The 26,767-nt window shown below is 39.0% G+C and overlaps 1 protein-coding gene across 1 annotated transcript in view; it reads right to left on the bottom strand.

The window, feature by feature from the left end:
* Positions 1–3,136: 3,136 nt before the first annotated feature.
* LOC129463995 (POTE ankyrin domain family member D-like) overlaps positions 3,137–26,767 on the bottom strand; it is a 30,129-nt gene continuing 6,498 nt past the window's right edge. The window contains exons 4-8 of the mRNA XM_055244774.2: positions 23,346–23,416; positions 15,774–15,818; positions 14,563–14,729; positions 6,132–6,255; positions 3,137–4,451 (exon numbers count right to left, since the gene is read on the bottom strand). Of these exons, the coding sequence (XP_055100749.1) occupies positions 4,161–4,451; positions 6,132–6,255; positions 14,563–14,729; positions 15,774–15,818; positions 23,346–23,416 (698 nt within the window). The 3' untranslated portion in view covers positions 3,137–4,160. The remainder of the gene's footprint in view (positions 4,452–6,131; positions 6,256–14,562; positions 14,730–15,773; positions 15,819–23,345; positions 23,417–26,767) is intronic.

Genomic DNA, 26,767 nt, shown 5'->3' with positions numbered 1-26,767 from the left:
GGTTTCTTGAAGATGGCATACTCCAGTGGGTCTTGGTTCTTTATGCAGCTTGCCCCCACCCCGTGTCTTTCAACTGGAGCATTTAGCCCATTTCCATTTAAGGTTAGTAATGGTATGTGTGGATTTGATCCTGTCGTCATGCTGTCAGCTGGTTATTTTGCAGACTTGTGTATGTGGTTGGTTTTTAGCATCACTGGTCTGTGTACTTTAGTGCGTTTTTGTAGTGGCTGGTGATGGTCTTTTCTTTCCATATTTAGTGCTTCCTCCAGGAGCTCTTGTAAGGTAGATCTGGTGATAATGAATTCCCTCAGCATTTGCTTGTCTGAAAAGGATCTTGTTTCTCCTTCACTTACGATGCTTAATTTTGCTGGAAATGAAATTCTGGGTTGAAATTTGTTTTATTTAAGATGTTGAATATCTTTTCTGGCTTGTATAGTTTCAGCTGAGAGGTCTGCTAAGTCTGATGGACTTCCCTTTGCAGGTGACATTGCCTTTCTCCCTAGCTGCCTTTAACATTTTTTCTTACATTTTGACCTTGGAGAATCTGATGATTGTGTGTCTTGGGGATGATCTTCTCGTGGCATATCTTACTGAGGTTCTCTGGATTTCCTGAAGTTGAATGTTGGCCTGTCTGGCTAGGTTGGGGACATTCTCACGAATGATATTCTGAAATGTGTTTTCCAAGTTGGTTCCATTCTCCTCATCTCTTTCAGGTACATTAATCAGTCATAGATTTGGTCGTTTATATAATCCCATATTTCTCGGATGTTTTGTTCATTCCTTTTCATTCTTTTTCCCCCCATTCTTATCTACCTTTTTTATTTCAGAAAGCCAGTTTTCAAGACTGGGATTCTTTCCTCTTCTTGGTCTATTCTGTTGGGTGGTCTTGCACATGAGATGGAGCTGGTCTGACCTCAGCCCTCCTTAGTCTGCTTGCCTCTCCCAGCCTGGCCACACCAGCGTACAGGGCACTCTCAGGTGCCCACACATACTACAATAATTTTCATAATGCAATCACACATAATCACTATGTGAATGCATTATGAAAATTCTTCTAGTGTGCTTTAGAGCTCTCTCAGGTCAGTTATGTTCTTCTCTATACTCGCTATTTTGTCTGTTAGCTCCTGCAATGTTTTACAATGATTTTTACCTTCCTTGTATTGGATTACAACAAATTTCTTTCACTCAGTGAACTTTGTTCCTACCCATATCCTGAACTCTGCTTGTATCATTTCAGACATCTCAGCCTCAGCCCAGTTCTGAACACTTGCTGGAGAGTTGATGCAGTCATTTGGAGGAAAGAAGGCATGCTGACTTTTTGAGTTTTCAGTATTCTTGCACAGATTCTTTTTCTCATCTTTATGGGCTTATCTACCTTCAATCTTTGAGGTTGCTGACCTTTGGACAAGGTATTTTTCTTTTATTATATCTGATGACCTTGAAGGTTTGATTGTGGTGTAAGGTGGATTCAGCTAACTGGCTTTGTTTTTGGAGGATTTTAAGGGGCCAGTGTGCAGCTCCTAATTCCTGGACTGTGTGCTTTAACTCTGGGGAACTTGTATTGGGCCACAACTTTGTTCTCTGGCTCCTCGAGGTTTGGAGTCCACTGCACTGAGGAGACCAAAGTGCAGCAGCTGTGGCAGAATGCTAGCAGATGCAAAAGTCCCTGCCTCCCTGTGGGCGTTCACCCAGTGGTGGAGGCAAAACAGCTGGGGTGTGGGCCAGGGGACCCCTGCTGACTCTATGTGCTGTTGCACGGGAGGCAGTGCTGGTTTGGGGTAGGTGGCTGGCCAGTGAAGGTCTGGGTGCCTTCTCTGAGTCCCCCCAAGAAACAGTGGTCGCTCAGGGTATAAGAAGGTCACTTTTCCTCTGCACAGCATTACCTCATGGCTTTGTCTTCAGTGGCAGTTTGTGTGGGTTGGGGTGTGAGCTGCATTCTCATATGCTGTTAGGGCAAGTACAACAAAAACCACCTTTGTAAACACACACAGCAAAGTGATGTAGGAGGTTTCCATATAAAGGGCTGCAGTATGGAGACGTAATGTGCAGGCTGGTGCGTGGCTGTAGAGGCCACCTTGCTGCAGCTCTCCACTGATCAGGCATGGTCCACTGGTACAGAAGCTATGTTATGGGCACCTGAGAGTGCCCTGTAAGCAGGTGTGGCCTGGCTGGGGTCCTGGGAGAGGCAAGCAGACTAAGGGGTACCAGGGTCAGACCAGCCGCATCTCATGTGCAAAACTGCCCAGCAGAGATCAGGTCTCAGAGGAGAACTCTCTCGAAAGTGAATCCTCAGCACAGCACAACTGCTCTACACAAACGTGGCCAGACTTCTTTTTTAAGCAAGTCCCCTTTTTTAAGAAGGGTACTGTTAGACCTGATCTGCGCTGGGCAATCTTACACATGAGATGGAGCTGGTCTGACCTCAGCACTCCTTAAGTGCTGGGATAAAGTGTCTCATAAGAGCAAGTGGAGCCTAGAGAGATAGCTGTCCCTGCCCTCTGGGCTCCACATCAGCTGACTTGCTGCTCCACCACTTTCCTTTTCTCCTGGGGGCTCCACCCCAGAGAGGTGTAAGTTAGCAGTTATTTAATGTAATCACCCCAGGATGGAGGGTCTGTGCTGTGGGCCCAAGCCAGGGTTCCTTGTCTGGTGATGAGCAGTAGGGGGTGTGTTGTACCTGTGGAAGATGGACTGGCTTGTTCCTTGCATCAACTGCAGCTTGTTGGAGGTGTCAATATGGCACTTATGGTCTTTGCTCCCTTGATATTCTGAGGGTAGCAAGGGCAGTTCCACTGCAGAGGCAGTGGCAGAGAGGATTTCTGTTGCTCCTGGAAGCTCTGTCCAGGGAATTGCTGAGTTGCTACTGGCTTGATAGCTCAAGTTGGGGGCTGGCTGGAGACCCAGGCCACGAGGACCTGCCCATCAAGGAGATATGGAAACGGGCACCCACATAACAGTCTGGCCACTTTTCTGTGGGGCTGCTGTGGTATGCTGGGGGTCCACTCCAGTCCCCAATTGCCTCGTATTTTCCAGTGGCTGAAGGTATCAGCAGTGAAGCCTGCGAAAAAGCAAAGATGATAGCCTGCCCTTTCCTCTGAGAGCTCTGTACCTCTGAGGTATGAACCTGTTGCCAATCTGAACACCCCTGTATGATGCAGCTGGAGGCAAGCTGAGAAGTCTTGCCTAGTCAGGAGGAACAGGAACAGGGACTTGCTTAAAAAAGAAGTCTGGCCACATTTTTGTAAAGTGGCTATGCTGTGCTGGGGGTTCACTTCAGCCCCTGGTCGCCTCAGACACTCTGAAACTCTAAAACTGAACTGGCTGAGTCGCCCAAACAGCAAAGATGACAGTCTGGTCCTCCCCCTGGGAGCCCTGACTCAGGGAGGCCTGAAACCTCTGTCAGCCAGAGAACAGCAGTGAAGATGGCCGGAGACCCTGGTTGAAAGGCTCCACCCAGTGATTAGAAATGTGGTCGGGGACTGACTTAAACAAGAGCCTGGCCACGTTTTCACAGGGTGGCTGTGCTGTGCTGAGGTACCACTTCCACCCCTGGTCAGCTTGGGATCTCCAAAGCCCACAGGCCAGAAGGGCTATTTGCCCAAACAGCAAAGGTGGTGGCCCACCCCTCTCTCTGGGAACTCTGTCCCAGGAAGGTTTTAAATCTCCATTGGCCAGGGAACACTGATGGGGGTAGCTGGAGGCCTCAGGTGGGAGGTCCTGTCCAGTGACGAGGAACAGGATCAGGGGCCTGCTTACAGAAGCAGTCTGGCCATGATTTGGTAAAGCAGCTGTGCTATGCCACAGGATCTCTTCCACCCCTGCTGCGTTTGTACTCTCCAAAGCCCGCACGCTGGAATGACTAAGTTGCCCGAACAAAAAAGATGGTGGCCTGCATCATCTTTTCTCTCAGAATTTATCCCGTGGGATGGAGCTTAATTTTTAGGCTATTAATTTTACTGTCAGCATTAGAGTTGTTCAGAAAGAATCTCACTGTTATCTTTTAGGTTAGATATATGAGAATTCATTTTCTCCTGTAAATAAAACTGTTCATGTTTGTTCTCTGGAAAGAAGTCCCTTTCAGCTATCTGACTTTGATCACAATCATGTAGAGCAGTAGTCAGTCTACAATAACATAATTGAATTTCCATTTCCAGTGTTTCCTAGCTGTGTCTTATATTCTTCAGTTCAGAACTGACATTCCCAGTTCTCAAAATGCTAAGCTGTCCACTGTACTTATTGATTTTTCTTAATGCTTCTTTATTCAATTTTACAGCCTTTAGAAGTTTATCATTCTTTTCTTTCACACTTTCAATTTCCTCCCAAAATTTATTTTCCCTTAGCTGATGCTGATGTTTTATTTCATCTAGTTCCAGTCTTAGCATGGCAATTTCTTCCTCCAACATGCTATTTTCATGCAAGAGATCTTTTTCTTCCTTATGACTAAGAGAAAGCTAAGTAAACAAAGTGAACTTTTAGTTAGCACTCAATAGAATGACATATCATGATTTCTTCTAAAATTAAAGAATGACATTTATATTTGTATAATGAAATAATTCCCATAGTGGATATTTAACTGGAAAAAAGTTGGACAAAACTTCAAATCTAAAAGGGTGTAAATTGCAAAAAGTTGAAATGTTTATCTAAAGACCATGAAAAATAAATCACTAGAGGATTTTTAAGAATTTCAGAATTGGAAAAGCCTTTCTCTGAATTACAAAAAACCCAGAGGCATAAAATAGAAGATTAACACATTTGGCTACATGTTTTAAATTGGGTTTACACTCTGATATCTAACTTATAAACCACACCATCGTAAGAGCCTTAGCTATGCATATATTTGAACAGAAGCAATTTCTCAAAGTTCTTTAAGTTCCTTTTTCTGAGGAATGTTTTATCAATATACTACTTTTCTAATATTTTTACAGTCAGTTATAAGAATTACATTTATTCATAACTGTTAAATCTAAGCATTGTACCCTTCTACAATGTACACATCTGCATCTAAGCATTGCACTTCTACATACAACACTGAACTCATTTAAGATCATGATTCTTAAAAGGAGAAGTCAAAAAATGTATGCAGCCAGGATCAGTGGCTCACACCTGTAATCTCAGCACTTCAGGAGGCTGAGGCAGGAGAATCATGTGAACCTGGGAGGCAGAAGTTGCAGTGAACTGAGATTGTGCCATTGCACTCCAGCATGGGTGACAGTGCAAGACTCCATCTAGAATACACACACACGCACACACGTATATATGCAACGTGCAGGATTTTTGCCAGGTCTTCTGATGCTACTGCTAGTGATCCTCCATAAAATCACAGTTACTTCTGTGGTGTAAATATATAGATATAAAAGAAGCCTTTTATTTCAAAATACAAATGGTAAATAAGATACAACTTACAAGGCTTTTCTTAGAAATCATGAGATTATTTGCCATTGCAATAACTTTTCTTTCCTCTTTATAATATTTGAAACAGTAGTAAGTGTGAAATAGGGGAAACATACTGAACTATTCATCTGGGAACAAAATACTTATCAATAAATTATCACTAAATGTGTATCATGGCATGTCATTGTTTTCAAAGCTCTTTGCATTGAAATGAGAAACTACTTCGAGCAAACTCTTCCACTCCTCAAAAGCAAGGATAATGACATCCACCATGTGGCCTCTGACCCAGCTATACATTTCCTACTTTCCTATTAGTGAAAATAACAAACTGACTTCTCTATTAATATTTTAAAAAGAAGAACTAATGTCCAAAAACTAGCAAATCTGTTGTTAGTAGCAAAACTTATTTTTGATATAGGAAAGATCATCAATTCTTATGAAAAATATCAAATGCTTTTCCTTTGGATTGAGACCATTGTGAAGGTCACTACTCGACTGTTGCAGGCAAATGCAGTTGAATTAAGAACATGGCCTTATCCTATATGTACATATGTAGATATATGACCAAGGATATATAGGGTGTGTTTGTGTGTGTGTGTGTGTGTGTGTATACATATATATATATACACACACACATATATATGGATATATGTGATTTAAAAGTCCTTTATACTTTCCAAAATAAAGCTTTTTTAAATACATACACATATAAAACATTTGAAAATGACTAAAGAAAATACCTCAGAATTCATTTTCTTTTCAGCCACTTCTGTCTGCTTTTGTTTATTAGTCAGAATCTCATCTTGTGATATTCCAGTGTTCTGCTCTTCAGAAAGCTGTTTCTGGGTATCATTTTGTTCATCACTAGAAAAAATTTTAATTTTCATGAAATACTGGAGGTGTCCCTAAAATGATCTACAGGGCAAGATGGCGCCATCAGATGTCATTCACACAATGTATATCGGCACATTAATCCAAGACAAGGCAAAGGGGTCTCACATCTGTTAACCCAGCTCTCTCCAGTCATGTTGGCACAAGGGACTGGTTTTGTGGAAGATAATTTTTCTGTGGACCTGAGGTGGGGGATGGTTCCAGCATGATTCAAGCACATTACATACATTGTGCACTTCATTTCTATTATTACTAATATATAATTAAATAATTATATAACTCACCACAATGTAGAATCAGTGGGAGATCTCAGCTTGTTTTCCTGCAACTAGATGGTCTGATTTGGGGGTGACAGGAGATGGTGACAGATCATAAAGCATTAGATTCTCATAAGGAGTGAGCAATCTAGATCCCCTGCATAAGCAGCTTACAACAGGGTTCAAGTCACACTCTTATGACAATCTAATGCCACCACTGATCTGACAGAAGGAGGAGCTCCAGTGGTAATGTGAGTGACAGAGAGTGGCTGTAAACAGATGAAGCTTCACTTGCTCACCTACCACTAACCTGTGTGGCCCAGGTCCTAACAGGCCAGGGACTGGTACTGGTCTGTCACCTGGGGATTGGAAACCCCTGTGTTAACCGATACTTTTTATGTTTATTTTTTGGAAACACTTTCCACTTATATTCTTGATTCGTCTATAATTTATAGACAACTTAGAAATTCCCTTTGGAACAAGACAGGGTCTAATATTGTGTTTTTAACATAGAACTTTGAATTAATTTAATCTCTGTATGAGAGAAAGATGTGAAATAAACTGATCATTAATCGCTTTTAATTTTACTTTCATGCATATTAAGAATAAAACTTGGAAGTCCTAGGCAGAGCAACTGGGCAAGAGAAATAAAGGGCATCCAAACTGGAAAAGAGAAAGTCAAACTATCTCTTCACCAATGACATGATCTTATGCTTAGAAAACCCTAAACACTCCTATATTTGATAAATAAATTTAGTAAAGTCTCAGAGGTTACAAAATATACAAATACTAAGGTATAGTACCACTATACACCAACTACAACCAAGCTGAGAGTCATATCAAGAATCCAATCCCTTTTACAATGGCTGCGAAACAGTAAAATACCTAGGAATATACTTAATGAAGGAGGTGAGTGATCTATAAAAGGATAACTGGAAAACGCCACTGAAGAAAATCACAGATGATACAAATAAATGAACATACATCCTATGTTCCTGGACCGAAAGCATTGATATTGTGAAAATGCCATAGTGCCCAAAGCAGTCTACAGAGTCAATACAATTTCTACCAAAGTACCAATGTCATTCTTCACAGAGTTATTTTAAAAAGTTGCCATTCATGTAGAACCACAAAAGGGCCTGAGTAGCAACAGACATACCAAGCAAAAGGAACAAACATGTTGGCATCACATTACCTGACTTCAAATTATACTCTAAGGCCACAGTAACAAACATCATGGTACTGGTATAAAAGTAGATACACAGATCAATGGAACAGAATAGACAACTCAGAAAAAAAGCCACTTACAACCAAATGATCTCTGAGAAAGGATACAAAAACATACACTGGAGAAGGTACACGTTATTCAATAAATGGTGCTGGGAGAAAAAGATAGCCACATATAGAAGAATAAAACTGGATCTCTATCGCTCACCATATAAAAAAATTAATTCAAGATGGATTAATGGCCTAAACCTAAGACCTGAAGATATTAGCCTAGGCAAATAATTTATGATGAGAGCCCTAAAAGCAAAACCAACAAAAATAAAAATAAATAAGACCTAATGAAACTAAAAAGCTTCAGCACAGCAAAAGAAATAATCATCAAAGTAAGCCAACAACCTATACAATGGGGAAAATATGGGCAAATTATGAATCTAACAAAGCATTAATTGTCCATAACCTACCAGAAACTCAAACAAATCAGCAGGAAAATTACAAATAATTAAAAAGTGGGCACATGACATGAATAGACATTTCTCAGAAGAAGATGTACAAATGGTGAACAAGAATATAAAAACATGCTAAATATTACTAATCATCAGGGAAATGTACAATAAAACAACAGTGAGATATCACCTCACTTCAGCCAGAATGGTCACTACTAAAAATAAAAAAACAACAGATGTTGGTGTGGATGTGGTGAAAAAAGAACAGTTATACACTGTTGGTGGGGATACAAATTAGTACAAGTCTATGGAAAACATTATGGAGAGTTCTGTTAAAGTAGATCTTACCATTCTATCCAGCATTCTCATTTCTGGATACCTACCCAAAATACAAGAAATCGTACTCTCAAAAAGATACCTACATACCTGTTTACTGCAGCACAATTCACATATGCAAAGATATGGTATTAGCCAGTGTGCACCAACTGATGAGTGGAATAAAGAAAATTTTATGTATATATATGTATACCTGAGATTCGGTAATTCATAAAGAGGTTTAATTGATTCACAGTTACACATGGCTGGGGAGGCCTCAGGAAACTTACAATCATGGCAGAAGGAAAAAGGGAAGCAGGCACCTTCTTCAAAAGGCGGCAGGAGAGAGAGAAGTGAAAGGGAAAGAGCCCATTACAGAATTATCTGCTCTTGTGAGAACTATCACGAGAAGAGCATGGAGGAAACCGACCTCATGATCCAATACCTCCCAGCTGGTCTTTCTCTCAACACCTGAGAATTACAATTTGACATGAGATTTGGGTGGAAACAGAAAGCCAGACTATGGGGGGGTGTATCCTTACTTTTAAAATATCTAATGTCATTATTTGTATTTCAAAAATAGTAATTTTTATTAGTAATGATTTTGCTTGAAAATAAAATGACCTGGTAAATTTTCTTCACTTTTAGCCTAGTATTTAGTCAAAATATAAAAAGCTGAATTTGCCAGCAGAAAACTGTAATTACTTTTAAATGAGGTAAAGATATATAAGAATATCACTGTTATTGTACAGAGAAGAAAGTGAACAAGAAAAGGAATTTAAAAAGAGAATATCATTACCATATACATACATGAACTGACAAAGAGACTAAAATCTCCTACTGGAGATTATGTTAGGACTTGAGCAAAAGCTTCTAAAAATACCAAAAACAGAAAGAAAATAATTAATTTTAAGGAATAAATTATACAGAGAAATACGTATTTAAAAAAAAGAAAACAGATCTTCCTGAGAGCTATTATTAACCAATTCATCTTGACCAAAATTTTAAAATGAAGTCTACAACTCTGGAATATAAAATAGTTTCATTTTGAACATAGTTAATTGAGGGCAACTTCTATACGGAAAATTTTTGGTTAAAGTTGACTCTAACTTAGGAAAGAAATGACCTGTACCAATGGTAACAAGAAGCCACCCAGAGCCAGTTTGAAATCTAGCCAATTAATCAATGACCACTGGTCTTGCTCACCAACCAATATCAATGTGAGCAGCTTGCTTCTGAAATACAGCCACGCAGCAGCACCTGCTCCATCAGAATAGACAGTGTCTGACCAGTATTCCTCTTACTATAGGAAGCAAAAAACTCCAACTCTGTCTCTTTATTTCAAATACCAAAAGTTCATAAACTCTTGAAAAGAATTTGTAAGTCCATTAAATGTGCCACCCTAATTTTTTTTTTAAATAAAATACTAGTGGCCAGGCACAGTGGCTCACACCTGTAATCCCAGCACTTTGAAAGGCCAAGGTGGGTGGATCACCTGAGGTACAGTGTTCGAGACCAGCCTGACCAACAGGGTGAAACCCCATCTCTACTAAAAATACAAATATTAGCCGGGCGTGGTGGCATGCCCCCGTAATCCCAGCTCCTTGGGAGGCTGAGGGAGGAGAAATGAATGAACCAGAAGGCGGAGTTTGCAGTGAACTGAGATCACGCCACTGAACTCCAGCCTGGGGGATACAGCAAGACCCCATCTCAAAAAAAATTAAATAAAATAAAATACCAGTAAAGTTTGCAATTCCTCTGACTCAGTTTACCATAATTGCAATTATGATTACTAGTAAAAGAATAAATAGTGAATAACCACAATATTGGGCTTTTCTCTCAAAATAAAAAAATTAATATAAAGAATGTAGCTTATTATAAAGAGCCAAAACAATTTTAAAAATGCATGTAATTACGGGGCAAAACTGTTAGAATGAACCATGTCAAACATTTTTAAAGTGAGAATTAATCAAACAATATATCCAGGATAAACTCCATTCACTCATTTAATAAGTATTTATTAGGTAGCTTCATCCAATATGCTAGGCCTTTTTCTAGGCAGTGAGGATATGGTAGTGAAAAATAAAAACCCTATTCATGAGAGTGAGAAAAACACACAATAACAACAGACAGATAAGGCAAAATATACAGTATGTTAGAGGAGAAAAACTAAAGCAGGAAAATGAAACGTTTATGTGTTTGATGGGGAGGGCGGTGGGAATGTTGGGAGGGTCAGAAAAGTCCCTGCTGAGAAAGGGGATGTTTTTTTTCTTATACAAAAATCTTTTATTTGTATATCAAAGACTCTAAGAAATGATGACATAAAGTTAACAGCGTTTATGTCAAGATACAAATGGGTTTGAAGTTAGAGATGATAAATCACTTTGTTTCACTGAACCTTCCCTTCATTACATTAGAGAGCATCCCTGGTATGCTCCCAATTGAATCTTAAGCATGACGCATCTGGGTAGCACACGGTTCTTCCTCAGAAAGTGGTTTTTCCTTAATGTGTTTCTTTTTACCCTTTTTCTTCTTCTTCTTAGAAAGGTGGTTTTAAATAAAGAACTGAAGGAATGGAAAGAGAAAGCTAGGAGGATATCTGGGGAAAAAGCATTCCAGACACAGGGAACTGCCAAGCACAGAAGTGTGCCTGGAGTCTTTAAGCACTAGGGGTTGATAAGTGAGGGCAAGAATTCAGTGTGGCTGAAGCAGAGCAAGGAAGATAATTAGGAGGAACTTTGACACGTAGTCAGAGTGAAATGGGAGACAATCAGAAGGGCTTGGGCAGAGGAATGACACAATTTGACTTATGTTTTAAATATTTCCACTGAGCTAAGAATTGATGAAAAGGGAAGTTTTTAAAAGCGAGGACGATCAATTCCCAGTCTGTGACACTCATCTAGCCTGCAGATGAGGGTGGCTCAGATGTACAAGATATGACTGGCTTCTGGACATATTATTCAGGTAGACCTGACAAGATTTACTGAGAGATTAGATGTGAGGTGTCAGAGAGAGAGAGAGATGAGTCAAGAATGACACCGAGATTTTTGGCAGAGCAACAGGAAGAGTTGCCCTTAACCAAAGTAGGAAAGGGTTCATGAGGTGTAGATTTCAGGAAGGACATCAGTAGCCCAATTTTGGATCTGACAAGTGTGTGATACCCAATAACTAACCAAATAGAGACATCAAGTCGGCAGGCTGATATAGAAATCTGGAATTAAGGAGAGAGATCTGAGCTGGAGACATACATTTGGAAGTCACTGGCATATACACAGTAGAAAAAGTCACAAGGGGCTGTATGCAGTGGCTCACACCTGTAATCCCAACACTTTGTGAGGCCGAGGCAGATAGATGCCCTGAGGTCAGAAGTTTGAGACCAGGCTGGCCAACATGGGGAATTGCAGTCTGTACTAAAAATACAAAAAACAGCCGGGCATGGTGGTGCGCACCTGTAATGCCAGCTACTCGAGAGGCCAAAGCAGGAGAATCACTTGAACCCAGGAGGCAGAAGTTGTAGTGAGCCGAGATCACACCACTGAACTCTAGCCTGGGTAACAGAGAAAAACTCTGTCTCCAGAAAAGAAAAAGAAAAGGTCATGAGAAAAAGATTGAGCACTGAGCCCTGGAAAACAACAATGTCCAAAAGGAGAAAGATGAGGAGGAGCAAGAAAAACAGACCACGATGAATGGACTAGAAAGGCAGGAGGAAAAGCCTGAGGGAGTGAGGTCCAGAAGGCCAAGTGAAGATGCCGTTAGGGAGGAGATGCCCTCCATTGCCTCAAATATTGCTGACAGATTAAACAAAAAGAGGTGTAAGAAAAATGCCTACATTTATTAAAGAAAAAAATTAGTGATAATCTTGAGGAAAAACAGCGTTGGAGGACTGCTGAAATTGAAGACTTACTGGCATGAGATCAAGAGTGAATGAAAAGAAAATCTGAGTTCGTGAGTGTAGACAGTTCTTTTAAGAACATCATATTTAGGAATCATGACTGAGAATGTTGTAATTTTCTTCCACAGTCATGGAAAAGTAATAGACAAATAGTTTCAAATTTTATATAACAGGTGTAGTTTTCAAATTTTATATAACAATTATATATTTTAAAGGTTATAAAAATTATACACATGTGGCATTAAAAATGCGAGGTGTTAAATTCTTAAGACTATAGAACTAAAAGTCACCTTGAACATTTCTAGATTACATAAGCTGATTGTCATTTTGTTCATGCTTATACATAAAGGCCAAGAAATACTGAAAGTTTCAAGGAGAGTATTTCTTGCTTGATAAAAATCAGCCAATTCTAGGACAGGTGATACTCATCAAATATACAAAGTAATTGATCACAGTAAAATACTGAGTTCTATTAGCAGGAATAAAGTGGCAGAAATTCAGAATACTGAAATATATCCTTTTCTCAAAGGAAAGATAATGTCACACATGCAGGGAAATTTTACAAATGAGTGTTACTGCATTAGCAGCACCTTCCTTTTAGCACAAGAGTCAGCAAATTAGCACCTGTGGGCCAAATCCAGCCCAATGCCTGTTTTTGTAAGTAAAGAATCTTGGAACACAGCCATGCTTATTCACTTTACAGTCCATAGATTCAATTAGCTGGGTGTGATGTCGCAACTTGTGGTCCCAGCTAGTAGACAGGCTGAGGTGGGAGGACCACTAGAGCCCAGAAAGTCAAGGCTGCAGTGAGCCGTGATCACACAACTGCACTCCAGCCTGGGCAACAGAGACCCTGTCTCAAAAAATATATATAAGTATATATAGTCCACGAAGCCTAAAATATTTACTAACTGGCTCTTTGCAGAAAAAGCAGGCCAGCTGCTGGTTTAGCAGATGAAAGATCCTTTGATATATTTTAATAAAAGTTTTACCCAATATACTGAAATGTTTATATTAAATATAGATCCCCATGTGCAATCCCTTGGCAATATTCAGATTGAGGGTCTAATATTTTGGCACTCAGGCACTGACAACAAAAATTTAATAACTAGCAATCTTGTTGCTAACAAGGTACAGTGTCAATGTAGCATGTAGCTTCTATTTGCAACACAGCAGATATTACAAGAATTCTAACAAAATTATCTTAACATGTGTTACCAAACTAAATGCTTTAAATACATTTTAATTATGAAGTAATCAGTATACTCTAGATCTAACCTCATTTGTAAAAAATGGTTGCATACTGTATTATTTTCTGGGCATGAAAATTGAGCTATTTCTTATTGGCAAGGATTTACTTTAGATAATGATAAATTCCTATTGATAAGGATCCATCTTTTTGATATAATAATGCTGTAAGAAATGCCCTTATATATAAGTATATATGTGACAAATCTATACAAATATCTTTAACATACATATATATCCTTACTATGTTATATATGTGTGTGTGCATATACGCTACTAAATTAATGTTCAAAATGTATTTACCAACAGTGTATGAAATGTCTTTTTCAATGAGACTATTTCCTTTGCAGCAACACAGATGGAGCTGGAGGCCATTATCCTAAGCAAACTAATGCAGGAACAGAAAATCAAATGCCACATATTCTTACTCATTAGTGGGAACTAAACATGAGAACTCATGGACACAAAGAGGAGAATAACAGACACCAGGGTCTACTTGAGGGTGGAGCATGGCAGGAGGGAGACGACCAAAAAGCTACCTTTTGAGTATTTTGCTTATTATGTGGCTGATGACATAATCTGTAGTCCAAACCTCCATGATACAGTTTACCTATATAATAAACCTGCACATGAACTTCTGAAGCTAAAATAAAAGTTCATTAAAAAGAAAAGAAAGTGCCTTTTCCCTCACATTTGCCAATACTGGTTATTTTTCAAATAAATTAATGACTGGAAAAAACGGTAACTCATTGTTTACTGATTTTCATTTTTCTGATTAACAGGCAAGGCTGAATATTCTAGTAAAAGTATAAAATTTGTTCATCATGAATATTAGCCCAAATTAGGATTAGTTTGACAGCATATAGTTATCTCCCATTAAATGTTGCCATAGGCTCACCTGTGATACTCTTCATTCTCAGTGTCAGGAAATTGCTGATTTTCAGGTGTTCTGCTCTTCCTTTGTGGAATTAATCCATCTTCACCATTGCCAGCACTGGCACCATTAGTCAGGTTTTCTGGTAATCCCACAGGATTACTTCCATGCTTCTTTATTTCTTCTTCAACCTTGAGTGGAAGTTTGATATTAACGATGGTTACCACTTTATTGAATAAAAATAACCTCTTTAATTGATTTTATCAATTGACTCAGTTTGTCATTATTTTAGTCATTAAAAATATTTCACACTTAAATTTGATCATATATACAGAAATATTACCATACAATTTTAAGATGTAATTATCATGTCATTATTATATCATTGAAATTTTTGTAAAGTTTGCTTGATTTCTGTTTGACTGAATAAAACAGAACTTTCAAAAATTCAAAAAGGGCCCTCCTTCATTTTGTGCTCTTATTCCCAAAAACTCTTCAGAATCTTATATATGAATTTACCTCAGTTGACTCGTGGGAACACAAAAATAAAAAGACATAGACGCAAAATGTGTCTTCTGTCTTTACTACCTAGATTTTACATTGAACACTCAGATGTAGAGGATGAGACATTGTGGGGCTTCAGGAATAGAAAGGAAGATTGCCCTTTTCTGCACTAAGATATTCTTCTCCGCCACTGCCTTTGATCGTTCTTTTTTCATTTGGTTCCTGGATATCAAAAACAGGATGGTTCTCACTGAAATATGAAAACCAAAGTTTGCCACAACACAAGGAGCAGAGTGAAACTGCTGAGGTGCAAGCGTGGGGTTCCAGAAAATGAGATGCTCCCCAAATTTCACATTCAATAGCTATGCAATTTTCCAGCTAGAAGATACACAGAATAAGTAATTACCTTCTTTAGCCACATTATCTAGTCATAACCAGACTAAAACCAAGAAAGATAAAATGATCGGTCCAAAGCTCCTAAAGTGGCATTACCTAGCATTTTACGGCAGCACCATTCAAGATTGTTCCATAATAATGAAAGAATCTCTCTAGGGTTTGTATCTCTTGAAAACTCAATGTACAGAATTCTTTCTGAGTTAAATATTAAATTTTCACTGGTGATTTATGCTACTTACATGATAGGATCATGTATGCCTACACTTACTACACTTTGTTGAACAGCATAACATAAAAATCTAATTCAACAGAAACACTTGAACATAAATGTATACCACTCTATCACAGTCCTTATTTATTTCTGGTTCTTGAGACGTTTTCTGCAGATGCAAAAATAGAAGGTTAATTTGCTTGTTGTATTTCCGTGATGTCTCCACTTTTGGAATGCAGGTTAAAATAATTTTATTCTTTTTTTATTATTATTATACTTTTAAGTTTTAGGGTACATGTGCACAATGTGGAAGTTTGTTACATATGTATCCATGTGCCATGTTGGCGTGCTGCACCCATTAACTCATCATTTAGCATTAGATATATCTCCTAATGCTGTCCCTCCCCCCTCCCCCCAACCCACAACAGTCCCCAGAGTGTGATGTTCCCCTTCCTGTGTCCATGTGTTCTCATTGTTCAATTCCCACCTATGAGTGAGAACATGAGGTGTTTGGTTTTTTGTCCTTGCGATAGTTTACTGAGAATGATGGTTTCCAGTTTCATCCATGTCCCTACAAAGGACATGAACTCATCATTTTTATGGCTGCATAGTATTCCATGGTGTATATGTGCCACATTTTCTTAATCCAGTCTATCGTTGTCGGACATTTGGGTTGGTTCCAAGTCTTTGCTATTGTGAGTAGTGCTGCTATAAACATACGTGTGCATGTGTCTTTATAGCAGCATGATTTATAATCCTTTGGGTACATACCCAGTAATGGGATGGCTGGGTCAAATGGTATTTCTAGTTCTAGATCCCTGAGCAATCACCACACTGACTTCCACAATGGCTGAACTAGTTTACAGTCCCACCAACAGTGTAAAAGTGTTCCTATTTCTCCACATCCTCTCCAGCACCTGTTGTTTCCTGACTTTTTAATGATGGCCATTCTAACTGGTGTGAGATGGTATCTCACTGTGGTTTTGATTTGCATTTATGATGGCCAGTGATGATGAGCATTTCTTCATGTGTTTTTTGGCTGCATAAATGTCTTCTTTTGAGAAGTGTCTGTTCATGTCCTTCACCCACTTTTTGATGGGGTTGTTTGTTTTTTTCTTGTACATTTGTTTGAGTTCATTGTAGAGTCTGGATATTAGCCCTTTGTCAGATGAGTAGGTTGCAAAAATGTTCTCCCATTCTGTAGGTTGCCTGTTCACTCTGATGGTAGTTTCTTTTGCTGTGCAGAAGCTCTTTAGTTTAATTAGATCCCATTTGTCAATTTTGGCTTTTGTTGCCATTGCTTTTGGTGTTTTAGACATGAAGTCCTTGCCCATGCCTATGTCCTGAATGGTATTGCCTAGGTTTTCTTCTAGGGTTTTTATGGTTTTAGGTCTAACATGTAAGTCTTTAATCCATCTTGAATTAATTTTTGTATAAGGTGTAAGGAAGGGATCCAGTTTCAGCTTTCTACATATGGCTAGCCAGTTTTCCCAGCACCATTTATTAAATAGGGAATCCTTTCCCCATTTCTTTTTTTTTGTCAGGTTTGTCAAAGATCAGATAGTTGTAGATATGTGGCATTATTTTTGAGGGCTCTGTTCTGTTCCATTGATCTATGTCTCTGTTGTGGTACCAGTACCATGCTGTTTTAGTTACTGTGGCCTTGTAGTATAGTTTAAAGTCAGGTAGCGTGATGCCTCCAGCTTTGTTCTTTTGGCTTAGGATTGACTTGGCGATACGGGCTCTTTTTTGGTTCCATATGAACTTTAGTTTTTTCCAATTCTGTGAAGAAAGTCATTGGTAGCTTGGTGGGGATGGTATTGAATCTATAAATTACCTTAGGCAGTATGGCCATTTTTACGATACTGATTCTTCCAACTCATGAGCATGGAATGTTCTTCCATTTGTTTGTATCCTCTTTTATTTCATTGAGTAGTGGTTTGTAGTTCTCCTTGAAGACGTCCTTCACATCCCTTGTAAGTTGGATTCCTAGGTATTTTATTCTCTTTGAAGCAATTGTGAATGGGAGTTCACTCATGATTTGGCTCTCTGTTTGTCTGTTATTGGTGTACAAGAATGCTTGTGATTTTTGTACATTGATTTTGTATCCTGAGACTTTGCTGAAGTTGCTTATCAGGTTAAGGAGATTTTGGGCTGAGACAATGGGTTTTCTAGATACACAATCATATAATCTGCAAACAGGGACAATTTGACTTCCTCTTTTCCTAATTGAATACCCTTTATTTCCTTCTCCTGCCTGATTGCCCTGGCCAGAATTTCCAGCACTATGTTGAATAGGAGTGGTGAGAGAGGGCATCCCTGACTTATGCCAGTTTTCAAAGGGAAAGCTTCCAGTTTTTGCCCATTCAGTATATTGGCTGTGGGTTTGTCATAGATAGCTCTTATCATTTAGAGATATGTCCCATCAATACCTAATTTATTGAGAGTTTTTAGCATGAAGGTTTGTTGAATTTTTTCAAAGGCCTTTCCTGCATCTATTGAGATAATCATGTGGTTTTTGTCTTTGGTTCTGTTTATATGCTGGATTACATTTATTCATTTGTGTATGTGGAATCAGCCTTGCATCCCAGGGATGAAACCCACTTGATCATGGTGGATAAGCTTTTTGAAGTGCTGCTGGATGTGGTTTCCCAGTATTTTATTGAGGATTTTTGCAACAATGTTCATCAAGGATATTGGACTGAAATTCTCTTTTTTGGTTAAGTCTCTGCCAGGCTTTGGTATCAGGATGATGCTAGCCTCATAAAATGTGTTAGGGAGGATTCCCTCTTTTTCTATCGACTAGAATAGTTTCAGAAGGAATGGTACTAGTTCTTCCTTGTACCTCTGGTAGAATTCGGCTGTGAATCCCTCAGGTCCTGGACTCTTTTTGGTTGGTAAGCTATTGATTATTGCCACAATTTCAGAGCCTGTTATTGGTCTATTTAGAGATTCAACTTCTTCCTGGTTTAGTCTTGGGAGGGTGTGTTTGTCGAGGAATTTATCCATTTCTTCTTGATTTTCTAGTTTATTTGCATAGAGTTGTTTGTAGTATTCTCTGATGGTAGATTGTATGTCTGTGGGATCGGTGGTGATGTCCCCTTTATCATTTTTTATTGCATCTATTTGATTCTTCTCTCTTTTCTTCTTTATTAGTCTTTCTAGTGGTCTAATTTTGTTGATCTTTTCAAAAAACCAGCCCCTGGATTCCTTAATTTTTTGAAGGGTTTTTTGTGTCTCTATTTCCTTCAGTTCTGCTCTGATTTTAGTTATTTCTTGCCTTCTGCTTTTGAATGTGTTTGCTCTTGCTTTTCTAGTTCTTTTAATTGTGATGTTAGGGTGTCAATTTTGGATCTTTCCTGCTTTCTCTTGTGGGCATTTAGTGCTATAAATTTCCCTCTACACATTGCTTTGAATGTGTCCCAGAGATTCTGGCATGTTGTGTCTTTTTTCTCATTGGTTTCAAAGAACGTCTTTATTTCTGCCTTCATTTCATTATGTACCCAGTAGTCATTCAGGAGCAGGTTGTTCAGCTTCCATGTAGTTGAGTGGTTTTGAATGAGTTTCTTAACCCTGAGTTCTAGTTTGATTGCACTGTGGTCTGAGAGATAGTTTGTTATAATTTCTGTTCTTTTACATTTGCTGAGGAGTGCTTTACTTCCAACTATGTGGTCAATTTTGGAATAGGTGTGGTGTCGTGCTGAAAAAAATGTATATTCTGTTGATCTAGGGTGGAGAGTTCTGTAGATGTCTATTAGGTCCATTTGTTGCAGAGCTGAGTTCAATTCCTGCATATCCTTGTTAACTTTCTGTCTTGTTCATCTGTCTAATATTGACAGGGGGGTGTTAAAATCTCCCATTATTATTGTGTGGGAGTTTAAGTCTGTTTGTAGGTCACTCAGGACTTGCTTTATGAATCTGAGTGCTCCTGTGTTGGGTGCATATATATTTAGGATAGTTAGCGCTTCTTGTTGAATTGATCCCTTTACCATTATGTAATGGCCTTCTTTGTCTCTTTTGATCTTTGTTGGCTTAAAGTCTATTTTATCAGAAACTAGGATTGCAACCCCTGCCTTTTTTTGTTTTCCATTTGCTTGGTAGATCTTCCTCCATCCTTTTATTTTGAGTCTATGTGTGTCTCTGCACATGAGATGGGTTTCCTGAATACAGTACACTGATGGGTCTTGACTCCTTATCCAATTTGCCAGTCTGTGTCTTTTAGTTGGAGCACTTAGCCCATTTACATTTAAAGTTAATATTGTTATGTGTGAATTTGATCCTGTCATTATGTTAGTTGGTTATTTCGCTCATTAGTTGATGCAGTTTCTTCCTAGCCTCGATGGTCTTTACAATTTGGCATGTTTTTGCAGTGGCTGGTACCAGTTGTTCCTTTCCATGTTTAGTGCTTCCTTCAGGAGCTCTTTTAGAGCAGGCCTGGTGGTGACAAGATTACTCAGCATTGCTTGTCTCTAAAGTATTTTATTTCTCCTTCACTTATGAAGCTTAGTTTGGCTGGATATGAACTTCTGGGTTGAAAATTCTTTTCTTTAAGAATGTTGAATATCAGCCTCCACTCTCTTCTGGCTTGTAGAGTTTCTGCTGAGAGATCAGCTGTTAGTCTGATGGGCTTTCCTTTGTGGGTAACCCAACCTTTCTCTCTGGCCACCCTTAACATTTTTTCCTTCATTTCAACTTTGGTGAATCTGACAATTATGTGTCTTGGAGTTGCTCTTCTGGAGGAATATCTTTGTGGTGTTCTCTGTATTTCCTGAATCTGAATGTTGGCCTGCCTTGCTAGATTGGGGAAGTTTTCCTGGATAATATCTTGCAGAGTGTTTTCCAACTTGGTTCCATTCTCCCCGTCACTTTCAGGTACACCAATCAGAGGTAGGTTTGGTCTTTTCACATAGTCCCATATTTCTTGGAGGCTTTGTTTGTTTCTTTTTATTCTTTTTTCTCTAAACTTCCCTTCTCGCTTCATTTCATTCATTTCATCTTCCATCACTGATACCCTTTCTTCCAGTTGATCACATCGGCTACCGAGGCTTCTGCAATCTTCACGTGGTTCTCAAAACTTGGCTTTCAGCTCCATCAGCTCCTTTAAGCCCTTCTCTGCATTGGTTATCTTAGTTATACATTCATCTATTTTTTTTGAAAGTTTTTAACTTTTTTGCCGTTGGTTTGAATTTCCTCCTGTAGCTCGGAGTAGTTTGATCGTCTGAAGCCTTCTTCTCTCAACTCATCAAAGTCATTCTCCGTCCAGCTTTGTTCCGTTGCTGGTGAGGAACTGCGTTCCTTTGGAGGAGGAGAGGTGCTCTGCTTTTTAGAGTTTCCAGTTTTTCTACTCTGTTTTCTCCCCATCTTTGTAGGTTTTTCTACTTTTGTCTTTGATGATGGTGATGTACAGATGGGTTTTTGGTGTGGGTGTCCTTTCTGTTTGTTTGTTTTCCTTCTACCAGACAGGACCCTCAGCTGCAGGTCTGTTGGAGTTTTCTAGAGTTCCACTCCAGACCCTGTTTTGCTGGGTGTCAGCAGCGGTGGCTGCAGAACAGCAGATTTTTGTGAACCACAAATTCAGCTGTCTGATAGTTCCTCTGGAAGTTTTGTCTCAGAGGAGTACCCAGCTGTGTGAGGTGTCATTCTGCCCCTACTGGGGGGTGCCTCCCAGTTAGGCTGCTTGGGGGTCAGTGACCCACTTTAGAAGGGAGTCTGCCCGTTCTCAGAGCTCCAGCTGCATGCTGGGAGAACCACTACTCTCTTCAAAGCTGTCACACAGGGACATTTAAGTCTGCAGAGGTTCCTGCTGTCTTTTTGTTTGTCTGTGCCCTGCCCCCAGAGGTAGAGCCTACAGAGGCAGGCAGGCATCCTTGAGCTGTGGTGGGCTCCACCCAGTTCGAGCTTCCTGGCTGCTTTGTTTACCTAAGCAAGCCTGGGTAATGGCGGGCGCCCCTTCTCCAGCCTCACTGCTGCCTTGCAGTTTGATCTCAGACTTCTGTGCTAGCAATCAGTGAGACTCCGTGGGCACAGGACCCTCCAAGCCAGGTGCAGGACACAATCTCCTGGTGTGCTGTTTTCCAAGCCCATTGGAAAAGTGCAGTATTAGGGTGGGAGTGACCCGATTTTCCAGGTGCTGTCTGTTACCCCTTTCTTTGACTAGGAAAGGGAACTCCCTGACCCCTTGCGCTTCCCGAGTGAGGCAATACCTCGCCCTGCCTCAGCTCGTGACTGTCCTGCACCCACTGTTTGGCGCTCCCTAGTGAGATGAACCCGGTACCTCAAATGGAAATGCAGAAATCACCCGTCTTCTGCGTCGCTCACGCTGGGAGCTGTAGACTGGAGCTGTTCCTATTCGGCCATCTTGGCTCCACCCCCTAATTTTATTCTTAAGTAATCAAGTATGGACATGAAGAATTAGAAAAAAAAATAAAATTTAAAGTCTATTTTAACTGTTAAAATAATTAAATAATAAATAATTAAAGTTAAGAATTAACTTTTTAATCTATGTTTAGCTACTGCCACATCATTGGCTTCTGACTAACATGTGAAAAATAATTCAACTTAGACAAAGGGAGAATAAAAACATGAACAAGCAAATTTAACTTTGTCACCATTTGTTTGGACTAAACTTAATTTCTTATGCGTTAAATCTACCAAAAATGAATTAGCAGATGATTTGTAGTGTTCCAAAGGCTTCCTCACTTGAAAAGAATATATCTCATGAAGCCCTAACTAGTGAGCCCTTATAGTGCACTGAAGTACTTTTTAAAAAGATTCCTAACTGGATTGTAGGCACGCTTTAAATTATTAGGAGCTGAAGTCAACACCAAACAGAAAGAAATGCAAATTCTTAAATTTTAATTGAAATTATATGCTGTAATGTGATAGTGTTATGTATCTAGATTATCTGCTTAATTCCAGTTCTAATATATTCTAATGTGTACTAATTACAGTAAACATTTTTTAATAATCTGTACTGATTTTCTGCAACTGAAATAAGGTAGAAGGTTATTGCGTTTGTGCACTAAAACCAAATGTCCCATTCTGCAAGATATGATTCTTGTAATAGGCAGTAGGGCTGCTTTTATGACCTGGTTCCCTCCCTTGACAGAAACGCTGAGGTCAATGTGAGACCACAAGGCAGAATATATCTTTAACCTTGGTATCAGTGACGGACAATATAAAACTGCAGATTTTCAATCACTGGCCGTGATTACTCTTTAACCATGAATCCAGCTCAGGGACCTTCAGTGTTACATTGTTCATAGTTCTATTGCTTAACAATATAATCCAATAATTGATGTTACTTTATCATGTTAGGGTGTTGTAAAAATAAAAGAACAAGGAAAGTTCTGGAATATGTTTTTGCCTCTATTCCAAAAGGGAAGATTAGCTATAAGCTAATCAAAAATGCAGATAAGAATATTTTAAGAATACGTAAAATAAGAGTATTTTAAATTTTATAGTTGTTTTTAAGCTAAATATCAAATGTTAAATTAGAATTTATTTATTCTTCTGTTAATGAGATTGCTGAATTTATTAAAATACATTTTAAGAATCTATTAAAAAATTCTTAAAAAACAGAATTTATTGATTCTTAAAACCTAGTCCGAAAGGTAATTTCATTTGGACTATCTAATATTATTAAAGCAAAGAAAGCAACATTAAATCAAAAATTTAAATTTAAAATTTTCCATGCCTCTGGCTGGCTATTTTCACTGACTTTAAGCCTTTGTGACTCTTCCTCTGATGTCCGCTTTAAGTCTTGTTCTGTTGAGAAATCCATATATTCAGTTAAAATGAACCACTTAGAACAGTTAAAAACTATTGCCTTTATAAAAATAGATTGAAGACAACATTTTATTTTATTTCATAAACTGAGTGCTTAGACTTTCATGAAATAGTTACTTAGGAAATAATTCTCCAAAACTTCAACAAACCACTTGGGGAGACACCTGATGTGATTCACTCACAAATTCACCCACCCAACATAAATGAACAAAATCACCAGAAACACGACTTTAAAATACAGTAGAAACATAGGGTAACTCAGTATGTTGTTCACTTCCTAATAGTGAAGCAGTAAATGTAAAGAAAAGGAAATTTAGTTTTAAAGAGAAACAAGTTTTCCTGCACTTAGCAACTCTGACTCTAAGGATAGTAACAGGCAGGGCCCAGGAAAGGTCATAGTGACCCTGTCTGAGAAGCCAGAGCCCGCAGGTATGGGCTGCAGGCATCCCAGAGCAAGGTTAAGAAAACAAATCCCCTTACCATCTCCCCTTCCCCTCAGCATTTACTCATAGCTATTTTTACAAATGCATATATTTTGCAAATTCTTGTTTTCCTTCAATGCAGCTGCAAGGTCACAAGCTATGTGGAGGTTGCAAAACTGTCACTATATGATTAACTGCCTTTGTTCTGCTTCTGTAAGTTTGCCTATATAAGCCAAGCCCTGTCTTTGCTCGGGGCTCAGCTTTTTGAAGCAAATTTGCTGAACTGGTGCACACCTAAATAAAATCCTCTTGTCCGACCCACTGGGTCTCTCCTGACTCCTGTTTTCTGCAACAATAATACCTTATAAATGATTTCCAAAATTACCACTGACACCTTTATTAGTGTACAATGTCTTCTTAACATCTAAAATGTTTCCGTCCACTATTATGACAAATTTATTTTCATTTTTCTTTTTATTGTTTGTTTTTTTTTTGAGCCGGGGTCTTTCTCTGTCACCAGGCTGGAGTGCAGCGGTGCAATCTCAGCTCACTGCAACCTCTGACTCCCTGGTTCAAATGATTCTCCTGTCTCAGTCTCCTGAGAAGCTGGGATTACAGGCACACACCATCATGCCCAGCTAATTTTTGTATTTTCAGTAGAGATGGGGTTTCACCATCGGCCGGGATGTTACTGATCTTTTGACCTTGTGATCCATCTGCTCCTGCCTCCCAAAATGCTGAAATTACAGGTGTGAGCCACCACACCCGGCCTTATTTTCATCTTTTTAAAACAATGCTGTGGGAAGTCTTCCTTGATGCTGCAGGTCTTTCCCCAGATAAACAGGTAACTCCTTCCTTGAGGTTGCCTTAGTACTTCACTGATTTTTCTACTGCATCTTTACCACCTGAACTGTACATTACTCCTCCACATGTCTGTCCCCTCTGCTCCAAGACTGCAGAGCACAGTCTTGCACATCGTCTTTGTAAAAACAGTCTTTATTTTACTCAGAAATTTCTTATTGAGTCCTGCTACATACACGCTAGGTTTTAGGGTTTAAAAAGAATGAAAATAAAGCCTGTCAGGGATGGCTTTTCTAGAACACCTGCCCAAGCAGAGACTTAAATATTGAGGCTAGCCAGATTAAAAGCGGTAGAGGGCAAGAAAGGGTGACAGCATGCCACACAGCAGCAAGAGCAGGAGCGAGGCCTGAAAGAGTGAAAGTATTTGCCTACAATAGAAGGAGGAGTGAGTAGGGCATTACCAGCCCCTCAGTAATGCCAGAGAAAGGGCACACAGGGAAAAGAGCTAAAGATGGAGAGTAGGGCAGAAGTCAGATTATGAAAGCCTTATGTGTAATTTTAAGATGCTTAGACATTAACGTTCAAGAGTGGTCCCTGGTCCTATCTGCGTTTAGATGTAGATCATTTTAATGCCAAAACCAATATCCCTAGTGAGCCACTATTCATTAAGACAAGGTGACAGCTAGTTCATGTGGACACAGCTGAGATGATACTATGTAGCAAATTCTCAATAATTCTCATGAACACTTGGAAAGTCAATTCTATAACAAGTCATAGAAATTATAATAAATCACTTAATATTTGTTCGGGAAGGTGCTTTGTAGTGTATATGAATATAACTTATAGTTGTGAATTCAGAGCTGTGACAATAAAGCAAAAAAGCCACACTGTGTTTGAGTCAGCAAATCTTTAGATTTCTATCTAGTCTTCCTACCCAGTCCATAAATTCTAAGTATAATCCTAGTACTCACTCTCAAGTTTATGTTAAATGCTAGCCTATACAAAAAACACTCTTACTTCTTTTTTGTTATTTATATGTTGCTTTGTTTAAAGGAAGAACACAAAAATGCCCTGCTAAAGGGATTTTGTTTGGCTGCAGGCTGCAAGAGGGGAAAACACAAAGGATATTTTGCAGAAAATGATTTTTTAGAAGTCATTTAGAAGACATGAAGTCAAGCAGGGCACTCTAGGACTGACTTTGCTGTGCTTCCTTAATATGCTCCTTGCTCTCTTTCTTTTCTGGCAGCTGTGACTCACACAGGTCATGGAGAGTATCATTCCCTAAGAGGAACACAACTCTGATATTCATCTTTATCTATTAAGTTCATCTGTCCCAATTCTGTGTTCTGTGGATGCTGACTTTTGATCATTGATGGTGATACACATGGAAATGTATGATCAACTTTCAGATTCTTGGATCTTTGACAAGTCTTATTACTGAATGTCAAACTAATAGGGTGCAAGTTATAAATGCTGGTTATCCAATTACATACTCAAAATATCCTACATGAATATTCCATTAAACATGCACAGAAAAAAACAGTCATTCCTGTTGACCTGCTGCTCTTTGCTCTTCTGTATTCACCAGAATATTTCCTACTCCTTCCTCATGTCCATGTTAAATACGACTGTACAACGTCGAAATCTGTAAATTATTTGACATTTATCTCTGTCCCCTAAACCTTTCTCATTCAATTATCATTAAATCATATTGACTATACCTCTCTTCTACCTGCCAACTATTAATGTTATTTCTTACATGAAAAAAATTAAGCAAAACAAATGAAAAAAGCATAACATCAAAAAAAGGCCAACACATTAAAATGAGTAACTGAGATTCCAAACTTTATTTCACCATGGACAGGTGAAAACCTTATAATACATTGATACTAGTCCAAGGACGTGTGACATGGAAACTATAGCTGACTACTGCAAAAGCTTCCTTTGTCTCCCGGTTTCTTTACATGGTTATCTTCCATCACTCCCAGCAAACTATAGGCCACAGGCCAAATCCAATCTGCCTTGTGGCTTTGTAAATAAAGTTTTATAGGAGCTCAGTCATGCCTGTGTGCTTACATATAATCATGGTGGCTTTCACACTACAACA

This window comes from Symphalangus syndactylus, chromosome 15 (genome assembly GCF_028878055.3).
Source record: "Symphalangus syndactylus isolate Jambi chromosome 15, NHGRI_mSymSyn1-v2.1_pri, whole genome shotgun sequence".
Lineage (NCBI taxonomy): Eukaryota > Metazoa > Chordata > Mammalia > Primates > Hylobatidae > Symphalangus > Symphalangus syndactylus.
Note: the sequence above shows the minus strand (reverse complement) of the source record. Positions and strands in the feature narration are given on the sequence as shown.